This window comes from Lycium barbarum, chromosome 1 (genome assembly GCF_019175385.1).
Source record: "Lycium barbarum isolate Lr01 chromosome 1, ASM1917538v2, whole genome shotgun sequence".
Taxonomy (NCBI): Eukaryota; Viridiplantae; Streptophyta; class Magnoliopsida; order Solanales; family Solanaceae; genus Lycium; species Lycium barbarum.
In genome coordinates, this window is record NC_083337.1 from 2,564,383 (window position 1) to 2,588,917 (window position 24,535).

General features: G+C 33.8%; 1 protein-coding gene and 2 pseudogenes across 1 annotated transcript; 1 reads left to right on the forward strand and 2 right to left on the reverse strand.

Moving 5' to 3' along the window:
* Window positions 1-6,198: 6,198 nt before the first annotated feature.
* Window positions 6,199-8,262, reverse strand: LOC132642558 (anthocyanidin 3-O-glucoside 2'''-O-xylosyltransferase-like; annotated as a pseudogene).
* A 1,549-nt stretch (window positions 8,263-9,811) lies between these two features.
* Window positions 9,812-11,440, reverse strand: LOC132643715 (anthocyanidin 3-O-glucoside 2'''-O-xylosyltransferase-like). The gene has a single exon (XM_060360472.1). It carries the CDS (start codon window positions 11,416-11,418, stop codon window positions 10,051-10,053), a length of 1,368 nt encoding a protein of 455 aa, XP_060216455.1. The 5' UTR covers window positions 11,419-11,440; the 3' UTR covers window positions 9,812-10,050.
* An 11,197-nt stretch (window positions 11,441-22,637) lies between these two features.
* Window positions 22,638-24,412, forward strand: LOC132627071 (UDP-glycosyltransferase 79B3-like; annotated as a pseudogene).
* The last annotated feature ends 123 nt before the right edge of the window (window positions 24,413-24,535 follow it).

The window sequence follows — 24,535 nt, forward strand, 5'->3', positions numbered from 1 at the left end:
TCTGATAATGCTGGAAGTTTAGCTCAATTAGCCTGTTTTTAAATAACTGATTTTTTTTAGTATTCTGAATTGTTATGCCTGTCTATGGACATCTCATCCTTTCTTTGAAATACCTCACATTGTCACCCAAAATAATGAAAGAGTAAGAGGTAAGATAGAATGCATTTTCTTCTAAATTGTTTCGCATATGCTGTCAAGAAAGGGAAGTTTTCGCTGTGATGGTTCGAGTTTATCTCAAACCTGAAATGAACAGGGTGAGATCTGATTTGTAAATATTGGTCTGAACTGGAATTGTAACCTTTTTTCTGCTCGATTAAGATGTCATACACATGGGGATATATCAGGGTATACAAAGTATACTGTCTTCACATGCTTTTAGTATGTCATGGGCTTGTATATCAAGTGTATCCTTGGTATATCATCCAGCCTTAAGGAAGCAGGATCTGTTAAGGGGGTAGGAATTTTGTTTGTGACATTGTTTCTTTCTTCCATATCAAACCTTATTTGCAGTCCAGGCCCTTGAGCTCGAACTTGCTTTTTGCTCTTATATGGATCTCTCCATGTCATTAGATTATTGTGTCTTGCCTAACCTGCTGGACCAGATCTTTGCTTCTGTTATTTTGGATACCATGTATGCATAAATCATTTGTTTGCTTGGATATTGAAATTATTCTATTAAGTTAGCATGTCAAGGTTCGGTTCTTGTTTGTTTATTAACACGATGTTTATATTTGTTCCGGCTATCGGCTTTCTCTTTTATTTGAAGAATAAGCCTTGTATTCACTCTACTAATCTTTTCTTTTTATGCATGAACCCCGCATACGAGTCCGAGGGACTCATCTCCCGCATTCTATGTTGGGCTAAAAGCCCGACGACGCCTCCTCCGTATCTGGTTCTGCCCGCAGCCAGAGAAACAGCAAATCGAATTCTGGGCCAAAGCCCAAATGAAAACAGCAGCAGTTGGGCCCTAAAAATAGGCCAGATCCATTTTATCTCTTCCTTCTCCCTCTCTCTTATTTTATTGTTGTTCTTATCTTGTACAACTAACTTCATCTTATTAACTTAGATAAATCCAAAAGAATTAGTAGATTTAATTTTAGTAATGGGTAGTTATTTTAAGACAGATTAATAATCAATTCTATAAATTCCACGTTTCTTCTTTTATATTAAAGTTATTCACAATATCCATAATAGTTACTTATAGACTAATTGATAGTATAAAATTCATATTTTTTCGAATTAAAGGAGTCACGTTCGCGTTGTCTTAATTTCGAAACATCGTTAATATGCAAACAAGATTCGGACACATTTTAAGTAATTTTTCAAGTTTTAATGAATCGTGTATATTCTTAATTAAGCATAGTTGATAAAGACAAAAAAAATAAAAATAAAAGAGGAAATCTATTAGCTTTTTTTTATATTTTTATTTTTTATTCACACTCTTAAAACTTAAAGTCAATTAAGCACTTTATTGCTTGGTTCGTTTAAATATTTATTAAACATTACAATAAATTCGCATCTTCTTTATTTATACGTTAAATTATCCTATTTTGTAAATCTCATTTTATTATGCTACCTCCTTTTAAAGTTATTAGTAATTATTATAAATTTTACTTCAAATGACATTCTAAGATTTCCTTCTTATATAAAAATATTAATCTTATTTTTAATAGCCTTCTTATTTAAAGCGTTAGCAACATTTATAAGTTTATCTTAAATGGCATTTGAAGCTTCCTTTTATGTAAATTATTGTTTTTTTTTTTTTTTCACAAATCTCATTCTCAACAGCATCTTTTGTTTTAAAGCCATATCAACTCCTGTAAGTTCTAAATAGCATTAAAAATCTTTCATGTAGATTATTACATTTTCTTACTTATAAACCTTAGCAACATTTCTTAGCCTTTTTTTTTTAAGCTGCAAGCATCTTATTCAATCTAATTAATTAACCTAAGTTTGGTCGGATAACCGTAAGTTAACGGATTCTAAAGGATGCCTAATCCCTTCCCTTTAGGATAATATAGAGCCCTTACCTAGAATCACACTGATTAAGCAGGCTATTAACGGAGGTTTATTTAGCTTCACCTTAGTTAATAATTAGGTGTCCTAATTCACCGTAAAATCAATTAGGTGGCGACTCCTTAAAACGAAGCAATATGGGAATCACCAATATGTTGTGCTCCGCTCTAACCCGGTTAAAATGGGGTATAACAAATATCTCGACTCATTCTTAAAAGTATCGGATGACTCGCCTTGTATTTCTTCCACCATGCTAAGATGTCCAAATCATCTAGTTGGTTGATATCCACATTTGACTGTATTAAATAAAGGTGATATTCATCAAAGTTTGCATTATGAGAAGGAGTTGGATGTGAATGTAAAACTTTTAGCATCGACAAACCCGATAAACCCTTTTTGTTACTTTGAGAAGTACTAGGGCGTGGAGCAACGGGTGTAGCACTTTCTTCCAAAGTAGAATAATGAGTAAAAGTTTTTCTAAATTCGGCATCAACCGCGAGTTCAGCGTCAATTAAAGATGGCTTAACTCCCTCGGAAATTTCTAAATATTTATAAATTTGTCTAACCAATCCTCTAGTATAAGACATTTTAAAACAAGGATTTAAAAGAGAACCCAATATAAATAAAGTTGGGATGGGAAAAAAATACTTCTTAAATTTTGTTGTCATAGAAAAATAGCCGCTTGATAACCGGATTTATCTTTATACTCATATAAAACTCTAGCTATTTCTGTTAAGCAGGCTAAAATTTCGATTACCGTGGGATAAAATTGTCTAGAAAAAGCAAGAGTTGCATTATAAAATTTTTATAAAAGTTCAATACATTCCTTAGCATCTTCCCAATCGTTATTATTTATCCACTCATCACTTTCCGTATTGTGATGGTTGTGAACTTGTTGTATGGGAATCCTATAATCATATGCTTGTTGTAACATAATGTAAGTGTAGTTCCACCTACTGTCAACTTATACTTGAATTTTCCTAGGTCTAAGGTTATTTTGCAAACAAGAATTCTTAAAATCTCTCATTTTTTGCTTATTAGCATTACAAAAAAAAAAAAAAAAAAAAAAAAAAAAACGCATTTCTAACCCTTGCATAGAATCTTCAAAATAGTCGAGACCATCTCTAACAATTAAGTTTAAAATGTGACAACTACATTTCACATGAAAAATATTTTCTAGCGGAGGGTTTAATTCCCTTTTTAAAAGACTAACCGCCTTTGTATTATTGGAAGCATTATCTAAAGCAATACAAAGTGTTTTGCTATAAATGTTAAAAAAAATCAATAGTTGACATTGAATCCGCTAAAAACTTTATGTCATAACGACCTTTCCCTTCATCATACAAAAAAAGCTATAATTCTTTTTGCATCACCCAATTACCATCAACCCAATGACATGTAATAGCAAAAAAATCTAACTTGTTAAGACTAAGACCAATATCAGCGATATGAGAAACACTACAATTTAAAGAATTAAATACATGGCGCAAATAAAATCTATATTTTTTATATAAATCAATAATATCCGATCTACAAGTACTTTTAGCCGTTCTAGGAATACCCTCAAACAACGGATTATAACAACGTTGAATATAAGTAACAAAACTCAAACTCGAAGGAAAGGAAAATGGAAGAGCATCAAAAAGCAACCATTTTAGCTATTTCTATACGATCTTTTTTCTTGTCATAGCTAAAACTTTTACCGGTTCGTGGGTCTATTGTTTGTTGAATACCCCCCACATTTGAACCCGTTTGCTCTCCCCAAACATCCTTATGTCTAGTTCTCATATAATTCGTTAGTGAACCCGTTCCACCATCCTTACTAGTTTGTTACTTGAAAGCAAATTTTTTTCCACATATATTACATACAGCTAATTGTTTTTCCTTATCTTTAGTCATAAATTTCCAAATTCTAGCGGTTGGCTTACGTGATTTTGCCGGTTTGTCTTGTGTATGTGATTGTGAAGGATGTGTATCTCCTATGGGATTTTCGGGGGCTTGTGTTTCATCATCATCATCAATTTCATTAAAAGTGCCAGTATGGTGTTCCATTACCTCATGATCTAAAAGTGGATTATTTCCACCAATATTAATACCTAAATAAGGTGTTTCGTTCACAAATGTTTCCTCCATAAACTCATCCCTACCACTACCACTACTACCGGCACCACGTCTCACTCTCTTAGACATTATTAAATAACAATAATTTAAATCACACGCAAATAAATCACAAGAAAATAAATTGCAACAAATTAAATTGCGTAAATTAAATAGTGAAAAATTAAGATAGAGTTGAAACGAAGGTACCAAATTGCCAGACTAATTTCCACCAAAGTGAAGGCAGCTAGAATTGCAAATCCACCAAAGCTTTGGAGCTACTTCGGATTGTTGCAAAATCACCAACTCCACCAACAATTTTTTTTTTCTAATTACAAAATATAAAATTGAAACTAGAATAAAATTTTATAGTATTTAATTAAGAAATTTAAAGTGGCTAATTGTTGCAAAGTAGCTATAATTGAGCGAAATTGAGAGAAAGAGAAGAGTGAATTGGTGTGGATGAAAATAAAATGGAGAGGGGTTTATATAAGGGGTGGGGGATGGGTTAAAGTGTATAAAAAAAAGTTTGGGGGGTTGGGGAACAAAGGGAGGCCACCGTTTTTAGCCATTGCCAACGGCCATTTTTGCAAAATGAACCGTTGGCCAACGGTCCAGTAGGTGCAGCAATTTAAAAAAAAAATTATCGGTTAACGGGTTTTAACTGGCCGGGTCCGGTTAATCGGTCACAATTTTTGAAACCAGCCCGGTATTGAACCCCGGTAGACCGGCGACCGGTAAACCGGTCCACCGGGTTCGATTACCGATTTTGACTAGTTCAACCGGACCAGTTGACAGGTTTACCCTAAACTTGTTTTGAAAAATTATTTATTACACTTGGTACGCCCAGTGGGATCAAATCTGCCTTTCATATCTTCTCTCACAAATTAGATCTGCAAAATCTGGAGCGAAAAAATCGCAACTGATGGAAACTCGCACTTCAATTCTCGTCTTTGAGTTAGCAAGTCTATACCCCGACTAGCCTTGAAGTATGGCGGCATTTGCAGACATCAAAATTTTTCCAAATTTAAAATAGGACTCTACAAAACGAGTCCAACCCATCTCAAACTCTAAGGTCAATTAGGGTTTCTTAGAGCTACTCTACCCTAAACCCTTGCTTATGCCTATATAAAGGGACACATATTCCTTGAAATGAAAGGCATCTTGAATATCCCATAAACTTATGGGTATTCACAAAGAGATCAAGACATCAAATATTGTCTTTCAACTCAAACTAGCAGAGTGTTGCCCGACGTTCTTGGCGATCAAATACATCTCAAGAAGGTCCAAATCATCTTACGTTCGAAAAAAACGCTACTAACGGTCCTTGAATTACTGAGAAAATTTAGGATAGAAAAATCAAGGGATAACCATAATTGTAGCCGCACCGTTTATCCAAAATATTCTTGTTTCTTCATATTTTGTTCGTGGTTGCAGTTTATTTCCCACGTACCAAAAATTTGTTGCAAACAAGCTTATTTGCCTTCTGTCTTCCCGTTGCCGTTTCAACAAATTTTGAAATCATTAAAGTTGGTGGGTCAAATTTTCAAAGAAAGGCATGAATGGTCTATAATTTTAATTTTGTACAGTAAGAAAACTATATTTGAATGTCTTAAGTATATAGAGAGTTTGAGCATAATAACACTATTTTTGTGGTGATTTCCGCTTAAATGCTTGGAGGTTAGGTAATATTAAGACTCCCAAAAAAGAAAACTCATCTTATATTCACTTTTAAACCTTAGATTAGTTGTGCCAACTCCAAACTATTTTATGACGGCAGTTTTATACACAAACTTCAACTGATTTTAGCGGGTATTTGTCATTTTCCACCAGAAACATGTATTGAATAGTTCTGTTCGCCAAAATTTTAGCCGATGAAAAAAGATGGAAAATTTTAATTACGCAAATCATTCTGAAATATATTGGACTTTGCAGTATGATGATGAATAGAAAGGTCAGTCGTATGAATAGATTTCGCCTTTTTTTAACATAGAACCTAAACTTTATCAAGTTAAAGCCAAAGTTTATAACTAGCTAACAGAAAAGCGATCATAATATTAATTATATTGTGACATACACACATCATACAATACAATACTCGAAGCATGAATAACACACTAGCAAAGGATACATAACACAGGCGGAGCCTAGTGTTCAAGATTATTTAACAATAATACAGGTCTGAGCCACAGGTACTGAATTTTGTTGAACCCCTAAGTAGAATTATAGCTCTGTGTCACGTCTTTAGTCTTCAACTAAGCGCACGTGCGGCACTTGACAACTCGCTCACGTTCTTGCACAACTTGCTCACGATCTTGCTATGCCAAGTCAGCCTAGATTACTACACTCAAGATCGCTAAGGGAATAGTAATTGAGAAAGACAAGAGAAATTTGCTAGAAGGAAGCTTTTTATTATAGAAGATTTAATTGATTTTGCTTGATGGTTTACAAATAAATGACCCTCCTATTTATACTACTCACCTAGGGACTAGTATGTAAATAATTATTATTATACAAGTCCCTACATATTTACAAATAAGCCCCTATTCTAGAAATCTCTACACAACTAGATTATTCTAAGGACTTTTCATGCAATTCCATATCTAAGGTCTTCCATGAGAAATCTCCATATTTCTCTAGAACCTTCTCACATAAGCTAGCCTCCTCTCCATGTAAGCATCCACATAAGCTTTCTACATGGCAAAAATAGTTCCACGTGGCGCCTAGGTGGCATGATGATGTGGCGGGTCATCACATCTGCCCTCAATACATAACACCCAACAATTAGTTTAAAAACTTCTAGAGCTTGTGCAGATTATTCATGAACTCTTCAACATAACCACTCATGAATCCAGGCCTTGTTAGTGTGTCTTTCCACTTGACATGGTTTTTCTTGATCAATTCACCTAATTCACTCCCTTCATCCATCACACTTCTTATAGTTTTACACAAATTCTCTTTTGTGAACCATCCATTTTCATCTCTTTCTACTTCAACAGCAACTTTTAACTCATTAGCCAAAAGCCTAGTGTTCAAGATTTGGTCACCTAAATGTGGTACAAGCACAACTTGACACTCATTCATCAAAGACTCCCATATTGACCCAAACCCACAATGGCTCACAAAACATCCTATTGAAGAGTGATTCAAAATCCCAATTTGTTGCACAAAATCTCCATCTACTATTCCTTTTCCTTTAGTCCTCTCTTCAAATCCCTCCGGTAGGGCTTCCTCGACCGTCTTGACACCTAATGGAGGTTTTACCGCGATCAAAAAGGGTAAATTTGTTGACTCAATTCCTGAAACGAGTTCTTGAAACTGACCCTTTTCAAGAACTAATTGGCTCCCGAAAGCACACAGGACGGACCCTGGCCTGAATTGTTGGAGCCAATTAGCCCATTTTTCGTCTAGACGATCTTGTGATGATGGTTCGGGTAGTATGGGCCAGGTTAGAAACACGGGCTTGTTGTATTGGCTAGACAAATAGTCACAAAAAGGATCTTCTAGTTCCCTACATGTCCGAATAGATATAGCATCACATCGAGCCAATGATGTTGTGACTCGTTCAAAAAACGTTGCACCACTACCGTATTCTTGAAATACAGTGAAAAGTCCACGTGCTTCGTGTTCGCGGAGCACTACTTCTGATGGAGGGTACCCTTTTGGCGGCTTCATCATTTCTTCAACAATACATGATTTTCTCACGGGGACTAACGCGATCGCGATAGATGCTGCAGAAACAGCGTTGTAACATACGATCTTGAACCCGATTTCAGAGGCAATATCCGATACCCAATACGCGAAATCGTAAAACACAATGTCCGGTTTTAAATTAGCGAGTAAGATTTTGATTTGATCGCGCGTTTGGTCTAAGGCCGTGGCAAGGTGACTTGTTAGGAACACGGGCACCTCTGAGGCTGTTTCTGTGCCTAGTGGAAGGCCATCAACATGAGGAATTTTAAGAGAGTGGAATTTGATGTGATTTGGATGAAAATTGGTGTTTAAAATTGGTGTTTTCTACTTATATTTGAGCTTTTTTGGGCAATAAAAATGAGATTTGATGACCCCTTTTAGCTAGTTCATTTGAAAGATGGAGAAATGGGTTTATGTGACCAAGTGCAAACCATGGGAACATTGTTATGTGTAACTTTTTTTAAAAAAATTGGATAATTTGAGAGGATTTAGGATTTCCATCCAAATAGGGGTATAAGTGTGAAGTTTGAAGACGCTAGAGAGATAATTTTATTAACCTTCACTAACGGAAGATATATTTAACTAATAAAATAAAATAGAGGGGTATATTTGACCCTTTTCTCATAAATGAGTTCAAAAAGAATTGGGAGAACTTTTAGTCCGAAAATATTTCATGCGCCGCGTTGCGTACCGCTTCAATTTTCGTTGCTTTCAGCCAAGCCTCGCGTCCACACTCAGTTGACGCTTGTCAATTTGATTACTGCCAGATATGTTTTTCAACTTTAAATCTCAATTCCTTTCTTCCTTTGATGTCTCTTATTTGGCAGACTTGTCTTTTCTTGTCTCCCTTCCTCTGTTATTTTCATTCCTTTTTCTTCCACAATTTATTCATATTTGCTCCAAATTTCTTCAACTTCACATCGTTTTATTCCTACTCAATAAAAATATAATATTAAGCACAAAGTCATATAATTAATAGACAAATGATGATTAAAAGTATTAAAATGTGAGGCAAACAATGAGTAAATATATGTATTTTTGGTCGAACATCAGCTACTCTATCCTAAACTCTAGCTTATGCCAAAGGGACACATATTCTCTTGAAAGGCATCTCGAATATTCCATAAACTCTTGGGTATTCACAAAGAGATCAAGACATTAAATATTGTCTTTCAACTCAAAATAGCAAAGTGTTGTCCGACATTCTTGGCAATCAATTACATCTCAAGAAGGTTCAAATCATCCTACGTTCGGGAAATACGCTGCTAACGGCCTTCAAATTACGGAGAAAATTTAGGAGAGAATAATCCAGGGATAAACATAATTGTACTCGCACCGTTTATTACCCAAATATTCTTGTTTCTTCATATTTTGTTTGTGGTTGCAGTTTATTTTCCACGTACAAAAAAATTGTTGCAAACAAGCTTATTTGCCTTCTGTCTTCTGGTTGCTGTTTCAACATTTTTGAAATCAGCAATGTTGGTGGGTCAAATTTTCAAAGAAAGGCATGAATGGTCTATAATTTTAATTTTGTACAGTAAGAAAACCATATTTGAATGTCATAAGTAGAGATTTTGAGCATAGTAGCATTTTTTTGTGGTGATTTTTCGCTAAAATGCTTGAAGGTTGGATGGTATAATATTAAGACTGCCCAAATAGATATAGAGTTAGAAGAGCAAACTCATCTTATATTCACTTTTAAACCTTAGATTGGTGGGGCCAATTCCAAACTATTTTATGACGGCAGTGTTTTATACACAAACTTCAAACTGATTTTAGCAGGTATTTGTTATTTTCCACCAGAAACATGTATTGAATAATTCTGTTCACCAAAATTTTAGCCGATGAAAAAAGATGGAAAATTTTAATTACGCAAATCATTCTGAAATATATTGGACTTTGCAGTATGATGATGAATAGAAAGGTCAGTCGTATGAATAGATTTCGCCTTTTTTTAACATAGAACCTAAACTTTATCAAGTTAAAGACAAAGTTTATAACTAGCTAACAGAAAAGCGATCATAATATTAATTATATTGCGACATACACACATCATACAATACAATACTCGAAGCATGAATAACACACTAGCAAAGGATACATAACACAGGCGGAGCCTAGTGTTCAAGATTATTTAACAATAATACAGGATCTGAGCCATAGGTATTGAATTTTGTTGAACCCGTAAGTAGACTTATAGCTCTGCCCTCAATATACAACACCCAACAAATAGTTTAAAAACTTCTAGAGCTTGTGCAAATTATTCATGAACTCTTCAATATAACCACTCATGAATCCAGGCCTTGTTAGTGTCTCCTTCCACTCGACATGATTTTTCTTGATCAATTCACCTAATTCACTCCCTTTATCCATCACACTTCTTATAGTTTTACACAAATTCTCTTTTGTGAACCATCCATTTTCATCTCTTTCTACTTCAACAGCAACTTTTAACTCATTGGCCAAAAGCCTAGTGTTCAAGATTTGGTCACCCAAATGTGGTACAAGCACAACTTGACACTCATTCATTAAAGACTCCCACATTGACCCAAACCCACAATGGCTCACAAAACACCCAATTGAAGAGTGATTCAAAATCCCAATTTGTGGCACAAAATCTCCATATACTATTCCTTTTCCTTTAGTCCTCTCTTCAAATCCCTCCGGCAGGGCTTCCTCGACTGTCTTGACACCTAATGGAGGTTTTACCGCGATCAAAAAAGGTAAATTTGTTGACTCAATTCCTAAAACGAGTTCTTGAAACTGACCCTTTTCAAGAACTAATTGGCTCCCCAAAGCACAGAACAGGACGGACCCTGGCCTGAACTGTTGGAGCCAATTAGCCCATTTTTCATCTAGACGATCTCGTGATGATGGTTCGGGCAGTATAGGCCCGGGTAGAAACACGGGCTTGTTATATTGGCTAGACAAATAGTCACAAAAAGGCCCTTCAAGTTCCCTACATGTCCGAATTGATATAGCATCACATCGCGCCAATGCTGTTGTGACACGGTCAAAAAACGTTACACCACTACCGTATTCTTGAAATACAGAGAAAATTCCACGTGCTTCGTGTTTGCGGAGCACTACTTGTGACGGAGGGTACCCTTTTGGCGGCTTCATCATTTCTTCAACAGTACATGATTTTCTCGCGGGGACTAACGCGATCGCGATGGATGCTGCACATACGACGTTGTAACATACGGTCTTGAACCCGATTTCAGAGGCAATATCCGGTACCCAATACGCGAAATCGTAGAACACAATGTCCGGTTTTAAATTTGCGAGTAAGATTTTGATTTGATCGCGCATTTGGTCTAAGGCCGTGGCAAGGTGACATGTTAGGAAAATGGGCACATCTGAAGCTGTTTCTGTGCCTAATGGAAGCCCATCAACATGAGGAATTTTAAGAGAATGAAATGTGATGAGATCTGGATGAAAATTGATGTTTTCTACTTGGATTTGAGCTTTTTTGGGACATAAAAATGAGATTTGATGACCTCTTTTAGCTAGTTCATTTGAAAGATGGAGAAATGGGCTTATGTGACCAAGTGCAAACCATGGGAACATTGTTATGTGTAACTTTTTGTTTTTGTTTTTGTTTTCTGACATTTGTTTTCTCTTGAATCTGAATCTTAAATTTGCTGCTAAGGCAGTGGATTTGATCTCTATTTATTGATGCATTTTTTGATGTTTTGTGGAGGAAAAATGACTACAATGGTACTCTATGATTGCGGGTAAGTTGAAATGGTTCCTCAACTATATTTTTGAGTAGTTTTGGTCTTCTAAGTTTGTTAAATGTGAGCATTTTTTGTTGCCGTCAAACATTTAGCAAACTCTGATTGTTCTTTTTTATGTGAACTGTGAAAAAAAATAAGAATTACTAGAAAAGTCTCGTCAAATTTTAGAAATAGGCCAAAAATAATAGAAACTTCAAAAACTGCACCTCCAAATATGAGTTCATGCTAAAAAAAAAAACGGTTCGGTAAAATCTAGCAATCAAAGCATATTAAATATTTGATAAAATAAAAAAGGATATTAAATATTTGATAAAATAAAAAAGGATCATTTTGACAAACATAAAAAACTACTAACTGTTGATAAGTATATTCAAGGGAAAATTTCACTTATACACAATTTATGGGTCAAAATTACATATTCCTAGCCCATATTTTAAATTGCAAACCTACAGCCCAATATTTTATGGCCCAACTTGAATATTCAACTTTATACAACAATATACAAATTTATACACCTGGAGTAGACAATGTATAAAAGTGTAGAATAATGTATAAGAGGTGTTCTTACACACTTTTACACTGGATATACATGATTATACAAATTTATACAAGAGGTGTATAACACTTTCAACTAGTATACAATATTATACAAACTCATACAAGAGGTGTTTATACATAAAAGGAGTTTATACATAATGTATAAGCGGTGTTTATACACATTTCTACACCGTATAAAAGTGTATAATAATGTATAAAAATGTTTATACACATTTTAAACATTTTTTGTAGCAACCACTAAGAAATTTCGTGGGATATTTATTAATAATAACCAAAAGCAAAAACATAAAATTCGAACATAGAAATCCAACAGTGGCACCAAACTAAGAAAAACTGGCTAAAGCATGTAAAACAAAATTGGCTACAACGGGTAATTAATTTACCTAAAGTGATATGCAGTGATATTTTCCCTATATTCAAGGGATCATCTTACACCTACCTCCATACATAGAGGACTGGTTTTGTCATTTTCTCTTTTGTGGAGTGTTTAACTGTGTTGCTGAGGCCTGAGAGGAAAACTTCGACATAACTAATCAAAGACATTGCTAACCATACCCGTATTATTTATTGTGTTAATTAAGTGATTTACTGAGGTGATAATTTATATTGATTAAAATTATGGTTAAGTAAGAAACGTATATATGAATACATAGCATATATCTATTGTGTTGAAGTAACAACAGATGTGAAGTTTTTGCAACCAAAATTAGAGCTCTATCACCTACCAAATTTTTCTTATAATGATGGTGTTTGGTTAAGCTTATAAGTCGATCAAATTAGCATATATTTTATGATTTATTTAAGTGTTCGATAAACACCAAAAGTGCTTATAAATCAAAATAAGTTATAAGTTGATCAACCCCAACTTATGATTTTACAGCTTATAAGCATTCTAGGTTTCACGAGTTTACCGTTTGATTAGCTGAGAAGAATACAAGAGCATTGAAAGCTTTGCCCAAAATGGGCGGGCAAGGTATTGAGTGGCAAAAAGGGATTGGAGCTGGGCCATGCTGGAGGCTTCAAAGTTGAAAGGAATGGGTTACGTTTGTTTTGTGTAAATGTCAGGGCAAAGAGGTTTAGGGAAGGACATTAAAATGAGAGATTGGGCTGGGTGAATGTTAGTGAAATTTGGACTGAGTTTGTAGAGTTAGGGAGCTAATATGATAATTAAAAAGGTGGCCAAAGTTGGCTTTAGAAAGTAGCCCTTTATGCTTCTTTGTAGAAATAGCCAATTAAACCCATTTGGGAATGAATTGCTTTTCAATTAATTAATCAAACTTCTTAACTTAATAGAGTAAAATATTCATCTGTGAAAATACGCTAATTATAGTAATTAAATCGTAAATGACTTTTAATTTGGCAATTTTAAATAAAAAATACTAAGTTAAACACTTATTTTGAACATAATTAATACTTGAAATTTACGTAAAATGTATACATTATATATTAGGATATTTTACAAAATGAAATGGCAAAACAACTCCAAAAACTAGTTTAGAAAGTATTTTTTCCTTTATGAATACGTATTTCACTCTGTTTGAAATTCAAGAAGCTTGACTAGTTAATTTGAAATGTAGAGGGCCAAAATTGGGTGTCAATAGGACGTATGCCGGCATAAGTCCCGGATGAAAAAGCGTAAGCCCCGGGCGTAAAGGTGTACGCCCCGGCATTAAATTTGATTTTTATTTTTTTAAAGATATTTTTTCATTTTATTATTGGTATAATGATTTTTATAATTTATGTTATATGTTTTAATTTTGTGGTGATTCTTCCCAAAATATATACATAAAGAAATCAACTCTCATAGAAAATAACATTGGCATAAAAAGTTTTTTTAGATGATTATGTCTGAAATTGATATGATGGAGATTTCATAGCACTATGTTCATGAAGCAACTCTATCCATTTTTTGCCATTGCTCTTACACTTTTTGCCCTTCTTCTTCTTTGAATATATAAATAAAAGTCAGTGCAAATATTAAAGGGTGAAAAGGACCAATAGATCTGGAGAATGATGACGAAGTGAATGAAGATTTCACTTTAAAGATTATCTAGGCTATTATCATTTTTTTTTTGTTACCTTTCTCAAATAATAATTATAATAATTATTTTTATATTATTGGTAATTTATTTGAATTTATTTGCAGAATTTGAATGAAAATAGTGAAAATAGTAGTTTTGCTTATTTTTTAGTTAAAATTATAAAATTGAAGATACACGAGACATACGCTCCGTAGATCCATGGGACTTATTCCCCGTGTCTCGAGGCTTACACCTCGCCCCGTGCTGCGTAAAACATATCGTCTCGCGCCTCCGCCTCTTAAAACACTTCCTGCACTAGACCTTGGTTTCCCTTTCTCACTTTTCCAACTTTCATAGTATTTGATTATGTTGTTCTTCTCCAATGCTTAGATAGAAATTACATTTGTCCGGTGAAAGTATGAATGTGTTTAAATACAATTATGTGTTTCTCTTTTCCTACATCCTTTTTTGTTTTAAATTTTGTGATTTCATGTCCAGCAATTAAATTAATGGTCCAACTACCATCAACAATGCAATGTTGAGATTCGGACTTGAATAATTTTCATTTGAAATCCGGATAAAGACCATCAGTGATCTTTGTACCCCAAACCAAAAGAAAAAATGAAAAAAAGAAGATGAGACGAGTTTACTTAGCTGAGAAGAATACAAGAGCATTGAAAGCATTGCCCAAAATGGGCGGGCAAGGTCTTGAATGGCAAAAAGGGATTGGAATCTTGCCTTTTTTTGAGCTGGGCCAAGCTGGAGACTTCAAAGTTGAAAGGGATTTTGGGTTACGTTTGTTTTGTGTAAATGTCAGGGCAAAGAGGGTTAGGGAAGGACATTAAAATGAGAGATTGGGCTGGGTCAATGTTAGTGAAATTTGGACCGAGTTTGTAGAGTTAAGGAGCGAATATGAGAATTAAAAAGGTAAAATTACTCAAATGACTACCTTATGATAGTTTCTTATCCTTTATAGCTATCCTTTTAAATATTATCATTTGTAGTTATGTTTTCTTAAATTAAGATTTTTCGGATATATTTGATGCGTGTAAATTCATAGAAACACAGTAAAAAAGAAAACATATCCCTTGATTTTAGGCCATAACGATGGGATCATTTAATTAGTTATTAATCAGTATTTTTTACCATACTCTTTAACAAAATCAGATTTTAGATTTCTTTTCCATAACCGTTTTCTATTCCTTCATCCAATCTTCAACATTCAAACGTAAAAAATCAAAAATTCAAAATTTGAAAACATTCAACAGCCAATGTATTTGAAGTTTTCAATATTGATTTCGTTTTTTATTTACCCATGTATTTGATAGCATAACTAATGTATTTGAAGTTTCCAATCAAACTCCATGTATTTTATATTAAATATCATGTATTTGTGTGAGTAACAATTTGCATCACCCATGTATTTAGTGGTAATGTATTTGAAGTTTTCAATATTGATTTCGTTTTTTATTTACCCATGTATTTGATAGCATAACTAATGTATTTGAAGTTTCCAATCAAACCCCATGTATTTTATATGAAATCTCAAGTATTTGTGTGAGTAACAATTTGCATCACCCATGTATTTTGATGGGATTAATTTGAACAAAATACATAAATATATAGAAAACTTACCATGTATTTGCGTCACCCGTGTATTTGAAACTAGATGAACTGATGGAATTAATTTGAACAAAATACACAAATATATAGAAAAAACAAAAATACACTACCAACCATAACAATTGGTAGTTATATCATAGAACATACGCAAATACATATATTTTTCATCTTCTCAAAACCCTAAAAAACTTTCTCTCTCCCCTTCTCTCGTGTGCGCAGCCATAACCACCACCACGGCCTGGAGCAAAAACAATCACTTCCACCAAGTTGATTTTGTGGAAGAATAATAACACAAATAGCGAAAATTTCACGAAACACAGGAGATGGGATAGGACGTGAAAGAGGCCCACTTTGACCACATATGCCTTGAATCGAAATAACCGTACTGAAAATACCGTTTCGGATTGCAATATCCCAAAATGGAAAATCGAATTATTGTAATTTTTAATAATTCACAAGGCAATAGAATCTGAGGTGACGACTGATATACTGGAACTTTAAAAGAAGAAAGAAGACTATTCTAAGGCTTTTTTTTTTTTTTGAAAAAAAATAATAATAAAGAATACAACGAATATTCTTAATTGGTGAGAATGGAAGTGAAATTTTTGCAGAAGGGTGAAGAGAGGAAGAAGACGACTATTTAACTGGGCATTCACAGATTCTTCCCTTTTTAAAAAGGTAAGAATTTATGAAAAAGGAGAGAGAATGATAATGTGTATTAAGTGATTAATATTGTTGCTATTAAAAGGGGATATGGGATTGGGGTGCTAATTTTTAGGTGTATTTGTGAAATGTTAATTGAAAGTTACTGTGTAGCTATAATAGTTAAATTAGAAAAGTATTTAGTTGTTATCAGTAATTAAAATAAAAGGTAGTTATTACCACTAATTATGTATTAGAAGTAGTTATAACGCGTAAAAATTCCAATTAAAAAGGTGGCCAAAGTTGCTTTTAGAAAGTAGCGCTTGATACTTCTCTGTAGAAATAGTCAATCAAACCCATTTGGGAATGAATTGCTTTTCAATTAATTAATCAAACTTCTTAACTTAACAGAATAAAATATTTATCTGAGAAAATATGCTAATTATAGTAATTATTAAGTCGTAAATGACTTTTAATTTGGAAATTTTAAATTAAAAAAATACTAAATTAAACACTTATTTTGAACATAATTAATACTTGAAATTTACGTAAAATGTATACATTATATATTAGGATACTTTGCCAAATGAAACGGCAAAACAACTCCAAAAACTAGTTTAGAAAGTATTTTTCCTTTATGAATACGTATTTCACTCTGTTTGAAATTCAAGAAGCTTGACTTGGGTGTCAATAGGGCATACGCCCTTGAATTTGGGGCGTAAGTCCCGGGTGCAAAAGCGCAAGCCCCGGGCGTAAAGGCGTTCGCCCCAACGTTAAATTTGATTTTTATTGTTTTAAAAGCATTTTGCATTTTATTATTAGTATAAGGATTTTTATAATTTATGTTATCATGTTTTAATGTAGTGGCAATTCTTCCTAAAATATATACATAAAGCAAGCAACTCTCATAGAAAATAACACTGTCATAAAAATTATTTTTAGATGATTATGTTTGCAATTGATATGATGGAGATTTCATCGCACTATGTTCATGAAACAATTTTATCCATTTTTTGTCACTGCTCTTACACTTTTGCCCTTCTTCTTCTTCTTTGATATATAAATAAAAGTCAGTGTAAATATTAGTTAAGGGTGGGACGGACAAATAGATCTAGAGAATGATGACGAAATGAATGATGATTTCACTTTAAAAATTATCTAGGCTATTATCATTTTTGTTGTTGTTACCTTTCTCAAATATAATTATAATAATTATTTTTATATTATTGAGGATTTATTTGAATTTATTTGCATAATTTGAATGAAAATATTACTTTTGATTATTTTTTAGTAATAAAATTATAAAATTAAAGATACACGAGACATATGCCGCATAGATCCATGGGACTTACGCCCCGTGTCTCGAGGCTTACAGCTCGCCCCGTGCTGCATAAAACGCCTCATCTCGCGCCCCGCCTCTTAAAACACTGCCTGCACTAGACCTTGGTTTCCCTCTCTCACTTTTCCTATTTTTAATGGTATTTGATTATGTTGTTCTTGTCCAATGCTTAGATAAAAATTACATTTGTCCGTTGAATGTCTGAAATGTGTTTAAATACAATTATTATTAATCAGATGATTATATGCTATGTTTGTTGTGGTTGTTATAAAAATCTATACTACTATGCAATATGATCTACTGCTATTGTCCAATACGAAGACCGGTGAAGAGTTTTTTGTGTTCCTGAGAGAGATAGAGACGAATGTCACTCCAATTTCGTGAATTTTTTATCCTTTTGTCAAGCAACGCTCTTTTCCTCTGACTTCTTCTTTTGGAATCTCTTAAATTACCTTATGCATTTTATTATCTGATATTCTGATATGAATATTTATGTTTTTCAGCAGGTCCCCACAAAACTCGCTTAAAGAAAATTAATAATATTGTTCATATGCTGTAGTGCATTTGAAAGTTTTTAAAGAACTCACTTAGATATGTTATGTGTTTCTCTTTTCCTACATATTTTTTTGTTTTAAATTTTGGAATTTCATGTCCAGCAATTAAATTCATGGTCCAACTACCATCAATAGTGGGGCAATTGGCGCGAATGCCCTTCAAATGCGCTGGTCTTTAATTTTTGCCCCTGTAATGCGTGGTCTTTAATATTTGCCCTTCTGAGCTAAAAGATAATAAGAAAAAAAAGACGTTACTACCCCTACCCATAACATATAATAACCTGAAAGTCTGTAACAAATTCCAAACATCCAATTAAACCTATTCATCATTCCAACAACAAACCTTTCAATCGTTCCATCGTTCCAACATTTCACCGGAGAAATCTCCATTGATTTTGCTGCTACAACATCGGAAAAGGTAAATACATAATATATAGCGTTTCAATTGAACGTAATTCAACTCAATTTGATGCTTTATTAAGTTTAGATTTGTTAATATTTGAAAATAACAACAAATCATCTTCTATGAACTAAACAACTGATATTCAGTTGAGATTCAACATTGCGAATCATAATTTTACTCAACAACATAGAATTGATCAAATTTATTGCTTTGTTCTAATTTTGATTAGTTTATACGTTCCATTTGATTAGTATACAATGCTCAATGACTTAGACTAGAAATTACAGTAACTTCAGTTGACAAAAAATAATCAGGCAAAGTTCTGAACAAATATGCCGGAGGAGGCAGAAGTTCGCCTTGTAAAAGAACAGAGTATGCCGTTAGAGTCAAACTTTCATTTTCATAAGCAAAACATCAAGTATACAAGTGTTAAGAACTAGAAAAGTATGCCCGAGGAGGCAGAAGTTTACTTTACAAAAGAACAAAGTATGCTGTTAGAGGCAACTTTCATTTTCATAAGCAATATAAAAAAGTACACAAGTGTTAAGAATTAGACAAGTCTGCCGGAGGAGGCAGAAGTTCACTTTACAAAAGAACAAAGTATGCTGTTAGAGGCAAACTTTCATTTTCATAAGCAAAACATCAGGTATACAAGTGTTAAGAACTAGAAAAGTATGCCAGAGGAGGCAGAAGTTCACTTTACAAAAGAACAAAGTATGCTGTTAGAGGCAACTTTCATTTTCATAAGCAAAACATCAAGTATACAAGTGTTAAGAACTAGAAAAGTATGTCGGAGGAGGCAGAAGTTCACTTTACAAAAGAACAAAGTATGCTGTTAGAGGCAACTTTCATTTTCATAAGCAAAATAAAAAAGTACACAAGTGTTAAGAATTAGACAAGTCTGCCGGAGGAGGCAGAAGTTCACTTTACAAAAGAACAAAGTATGCTGTTAGAGGCAACTTTCATTTTCATACGCAAAATAAAAAAGTACACAAGTGTTAAGAATTAGACAAGTCTGCCGGAGGAGGCAGAAGTTCACTTTACAAAAGAACAAAGTATGCTGTTAGAGGCAAACTTTCATTTTCATAAGCAAAACATCAGGTATACAAGTGTTAAGAACTAGAAAAGTCTGTCGGAAGGGGAAAAACTTCAGTTTACAAAATTACAAAGTATGCCGTGAGAAGCAAACTTTCATTTTTCATAACCAAAACAAAACATTATTAACAAAACAACACCAAAAACACATAAGATTGCATAAAAACCAAAATTATTAACAAGACAACACCAAAAAACCAAGACACACATAAATTAACTTAATTCATGAAGTTATGCCGGAACAGGCATAACTTTATGCTGGAACCGGCATAATTTCAGTTTCAAAAACCAAGAACTCTGCCGGACCCGGCATATGTTGCTTCAGACAAACACAGTCTTCATGAAAACACAGGTTACTAAACAAAAAAAACACCAAAAATCTTAAACTAAAGTTTATAATCAGGAAAACATATAAACTTTCATAAAAACCAACATTATTAACAAAAAAAAACACCAAAAAATCAAAACACATACAAACTAACTTAAATCACGAAATTATGCCGGAATAGGCATAAATACAGTTTCAAAAAACAAAAATTCTACCGGAACAGGCATATGCCGCCTCGCACAAACACATTCTTCACAAAAACCAGATTATTAAACAAAAACAACAGCAACAACATAGAACAACTGTTCACAGGCAAAACTTCAAAGATTCAACAAAAAGAAAACCAAAACGCATATCAAAATCAACTAAAACATATTACGACATTCAAAAAACCAAAATATATACATGGGGAACGAAACTAAAGTTCAAAAAATCATACAGACGCTTTAACAAAACACTATAATTTTAAATCAAAAAGGATCAATTAAATATAAAAAACGACGAAGACAAAGATATCAATTCAACAAACAATAATTTAACATAAAAACAAATATTGAAACGAGCAAAAGATCCAAATTCGTACCTAAATTTTAGAACAGATAAGACAGACACAAAACAGAGGAGGAACGAAGAAGCAAAAAAAGAAAAGAAAAGGGCAAATGACGAAATAGAAAGGGTTTTAATGGGGTAAGGGTAATTTCATCAAAAACATTTCAATAAACAGGCGGCAGGGGCAAAAATTAAAGAAGGCATAAATGAGGGGCAAAATATAAAGACCAGCCCAAAAGAAGGGTACTCCGCGCAAAAAAAAAAAAAAAAAAGTCAATGGTGCATGAGACGTTTAAGTTGCATTTTTTTTTTATATATATTGCATGTACTTGCTATATTGGTTATTTAGTCTAAGTCTAAGTAAAAAGTGCTATTCATTTTGCACAAACAATCTATTTGTTTTGATTTATTCTTTTAAATTTTTGTTTTCTTTTTCTTTGCGTGGGTAAAGCAGTTAGAATCTATTTTTAATCTTTTTATTGTGATGCCATCGTGGTTATTCTTTTTATGTTTACCTCTTTTTCTAAAACAAAAATCTTTGTGATGGTTTGATTTAAAAATTTAGGTTTTTGGAAAAATAAGTTTTACAATGTAGCTTCTTGGTCAATCTTTTGCAAGAAATTACGTTTTATTTATTCTTAACAGTATTTCAGAATTATAAATTCAAAAATATTTAACATTTAGATTAAATATACAACAAGAGTTGTATTATAAGGTTACTATTATAAAATTATATTTTTATTTATGACCTCGTGAAGCGCGGATAAGTTGACTAGTAGTTACATAAAAAAAAAAAAAAAAAAGTTTCTTCTAGCTCTCTACAACATGTCCTAATTGATACTCCCTCCGTCCCAAAAAGATTATCTTCCTTTCTTTTTTAGTCTGTCCCAAAAAGATTGGTACATTTCTATATTTAGAAACAATTTAACTTTATGAGATGATTTACAGTCACACAAATATCTAAGACTTGTTTTGGACCACACATTTCAAAAGTTTTCTTTCATTTCTTAAACTCTGTGTCAAGTTAAACTAAGACAATTTTTTTGGAACGGATGGAGTATAACATTATGTCGCTTCAATGAAGTTGTGACAAGTTCATAAAAGGTGACCCCATTGCCATATTCTTGAAATATAAAGAGAAAAGACATCATTTGACTCCTGAACTTGACACGAAAACTTAGTTTAGCAACTAAACTTAAGTTGTAGTTATTTACCCCCCTTAACAACTTTCAAGTTAATTAAATACCCCTTTAGCGGATCACGTGGAAAGAAAGTGTACCCAATTTCTTAAAAGCGCGTGGGAGGAAAAAAATAACACTAAAAGTGGTCCCAACTGTAGATATGTCATCTTCTAATTGGATGATATATTAAGATTTTCTTAATATTTTATTTTCCATTTTAAATTAACTTTTTCCTTTTCTTTCTTATTCTTTTCCCTTTCTCCTTTTTCCAACCCCCCCCCCCCCCCCCCTCTCCCCCAAACCCGCCCTCCATCTCCTTCTTCCCCATCCTCTCGTTGTATCTGCTCTCTATCCTCATCTTCTTTCTTCTTCTTTTTTTAATTTTTTTTCCTTTCTTTTTCTAGATAAATTGAAGAGATCAGATACAATAAGTTAACGTTAATACCATTGAAGAACAAAATAAGTTAACGTTAATGCTATTGAATAACAAATATAAGAGGGGAAACTAATGAACTCTGCCCTAATAACTGAAGAATCGAGTACTGATTTTAATGCCATTTGCAATTCCTTCACCTTTACTTTATTACCACTAAGAAAGAATACACTGCTGGGTATGTTGTTGTTGTTGTTGTTCAAACCCAACTTCTGAAAATTTCCCAATTTAAACAATACCCACTTATCTAAATCACTTATTTCTCCACTTTTTGTTACAATTTCGTCCTTTGAAGCTTCATATCTTCAGTTACAAAGCACACAAAGCAAAAAACTCACTTGAATTGCTATGGTATGCTTGAAACGATGGGGAAGAAGGAGAGGGAGAGGAGGGGTGAGTGGGGCGGAGGGATGGGGGCAGCAGCAACAACACAAAAATGAAGAAATTGCACAGTTTGTCCTTCAAATGGGATGTTCTTTAATTTTGAGGAAGAGCCTCTAAAATGGTTATTGAAGAAATGGAGTTGCTAATAATAATAATAATGGGTGAAAAAAAATGACGTTTTGGAGAGAAGTATATGATGTTGGGTATAGTTTGATGTTGTTGATTTATGGATTCCCCAAATGGGGATTGGGGAAGAAGGAGAGGGATAGGAGCGTGCGGAGGTGGGGGGTTTAGGAGGAGGAGAACGACTTCCACCGGCTAACCACCACCATCGTTGTTCTCCTTCCACCGGCGAACCACCATAACAACGAATTGACCCAGCAACAAAACATAAATTTGATTCTAAATGTTTTATGAATTATGAAGAAAACTAATAAAAAAGAATCTTGCTGATAGAGTTGTTGAAGAATTCAGGTTTCAAATTCAAGGAGAAAAATTAAAAAAAGAAGAAGAAAGAAGTTGTTGAAGAAAGAAGAAGGTAGCAGTAGCGATTTGGGGGAAGAAGGAGAGGGAGCGGGGGTTGGGGGTTAGACGGAGAAGGGGGTTTAGGGGTCATGGGGTCCATTTTTAATAAAATAATAAAATAGGGAAAGAATGAAGAAGAAAGAGAAAAACTAAATAAATAAATAAAAATAAAAATATATTTAATGACGTGGACCAATCACCAGGCGAGTGGTGAACAACACCTAGATCTCATCTGGTCCAGGCCGTTACGGGGGTATTTAATTAACTTGAAAGTTGTTAAGGGGGTAAATAAATACAACTTAAGTTTAGTTGCTAAACTAAGTTTTCGTGCCAAGTTCATGGGTCAAATGATGTCTTTTCTCAAATATAAAGGACAGCATGATATTCATGCTTGCGGAGCGCTACTGCTGAAGAAGGGCACATTTCACTAGAAGGGCCTTTATGTGACTATTTGTCAAGCCAATATAACAAACAGGTGCTTCTTACTGGGCCCGTATTACCTGAATCACCATCAAAAGATCGTCTACTAGACAAAAAATGGGCTAACTGGCTCCAACAATTCGAGCCAGGGTTCGTTCTGTTCTGTGCATTCAGGAGAAGAGTCAATTTCAAGAACTCATTTTACCAAATATACCTTTTTTGATCGCATTAAAACCTCTGTTAGGTATCAAGACGATCGAGGAAGCCCTACCGAAGGGATTTGAAAAGGGGACTAAAAGCAGGGGAATAGTATATGGAGATTTTGTGCAACAAATTGGGATTCTGAGTCACTCTTCTATTGGGTGTTTGGATCAATGTGGGAGTCTTTAATGAGTGAGTGTCAAGTTGTGCTTGTACCACATTTGGGTGACCAAATCTTGAACGCTAGGCTTTTGGCGGACGAGTTAAAAGTTGCTGTTGAAGTAGAAAGAGATGAAAATGGATGGTTCACAAAAGAGAATTTGTGTAAAACTATAAGAAGTGTGATGGATGAAGAGAATGAATTAGGTGAATTGATCAAGAAAGATCATGTCAAGTGGAAAGAGACACCAACAAGGCCTGGATTCATGAGTGGTTATATTGAAGAGTTCATGAATAATTTGCACAAGCTCCAGAAGCATGAATACACATTTAGTCGGGCCTCAATGCGTGTACTGTACCTGGGGTGAAAAACTAACCTACAACTTGCAGTTTCTCACTATTTTTTTGGTGTTATATCAAGGCAGAGCAAGAATTCTACTTAGGGGTTCGGAACTCATTAGCTTTGGTGCAGACCCTGTATTTGTGGTTAAAAAATTCACTGAATATGTATAAGTAATATATCCAGAACTACTAAACTGCATTTTCTAGAATTCAAAACTCATAAACTCAAAAT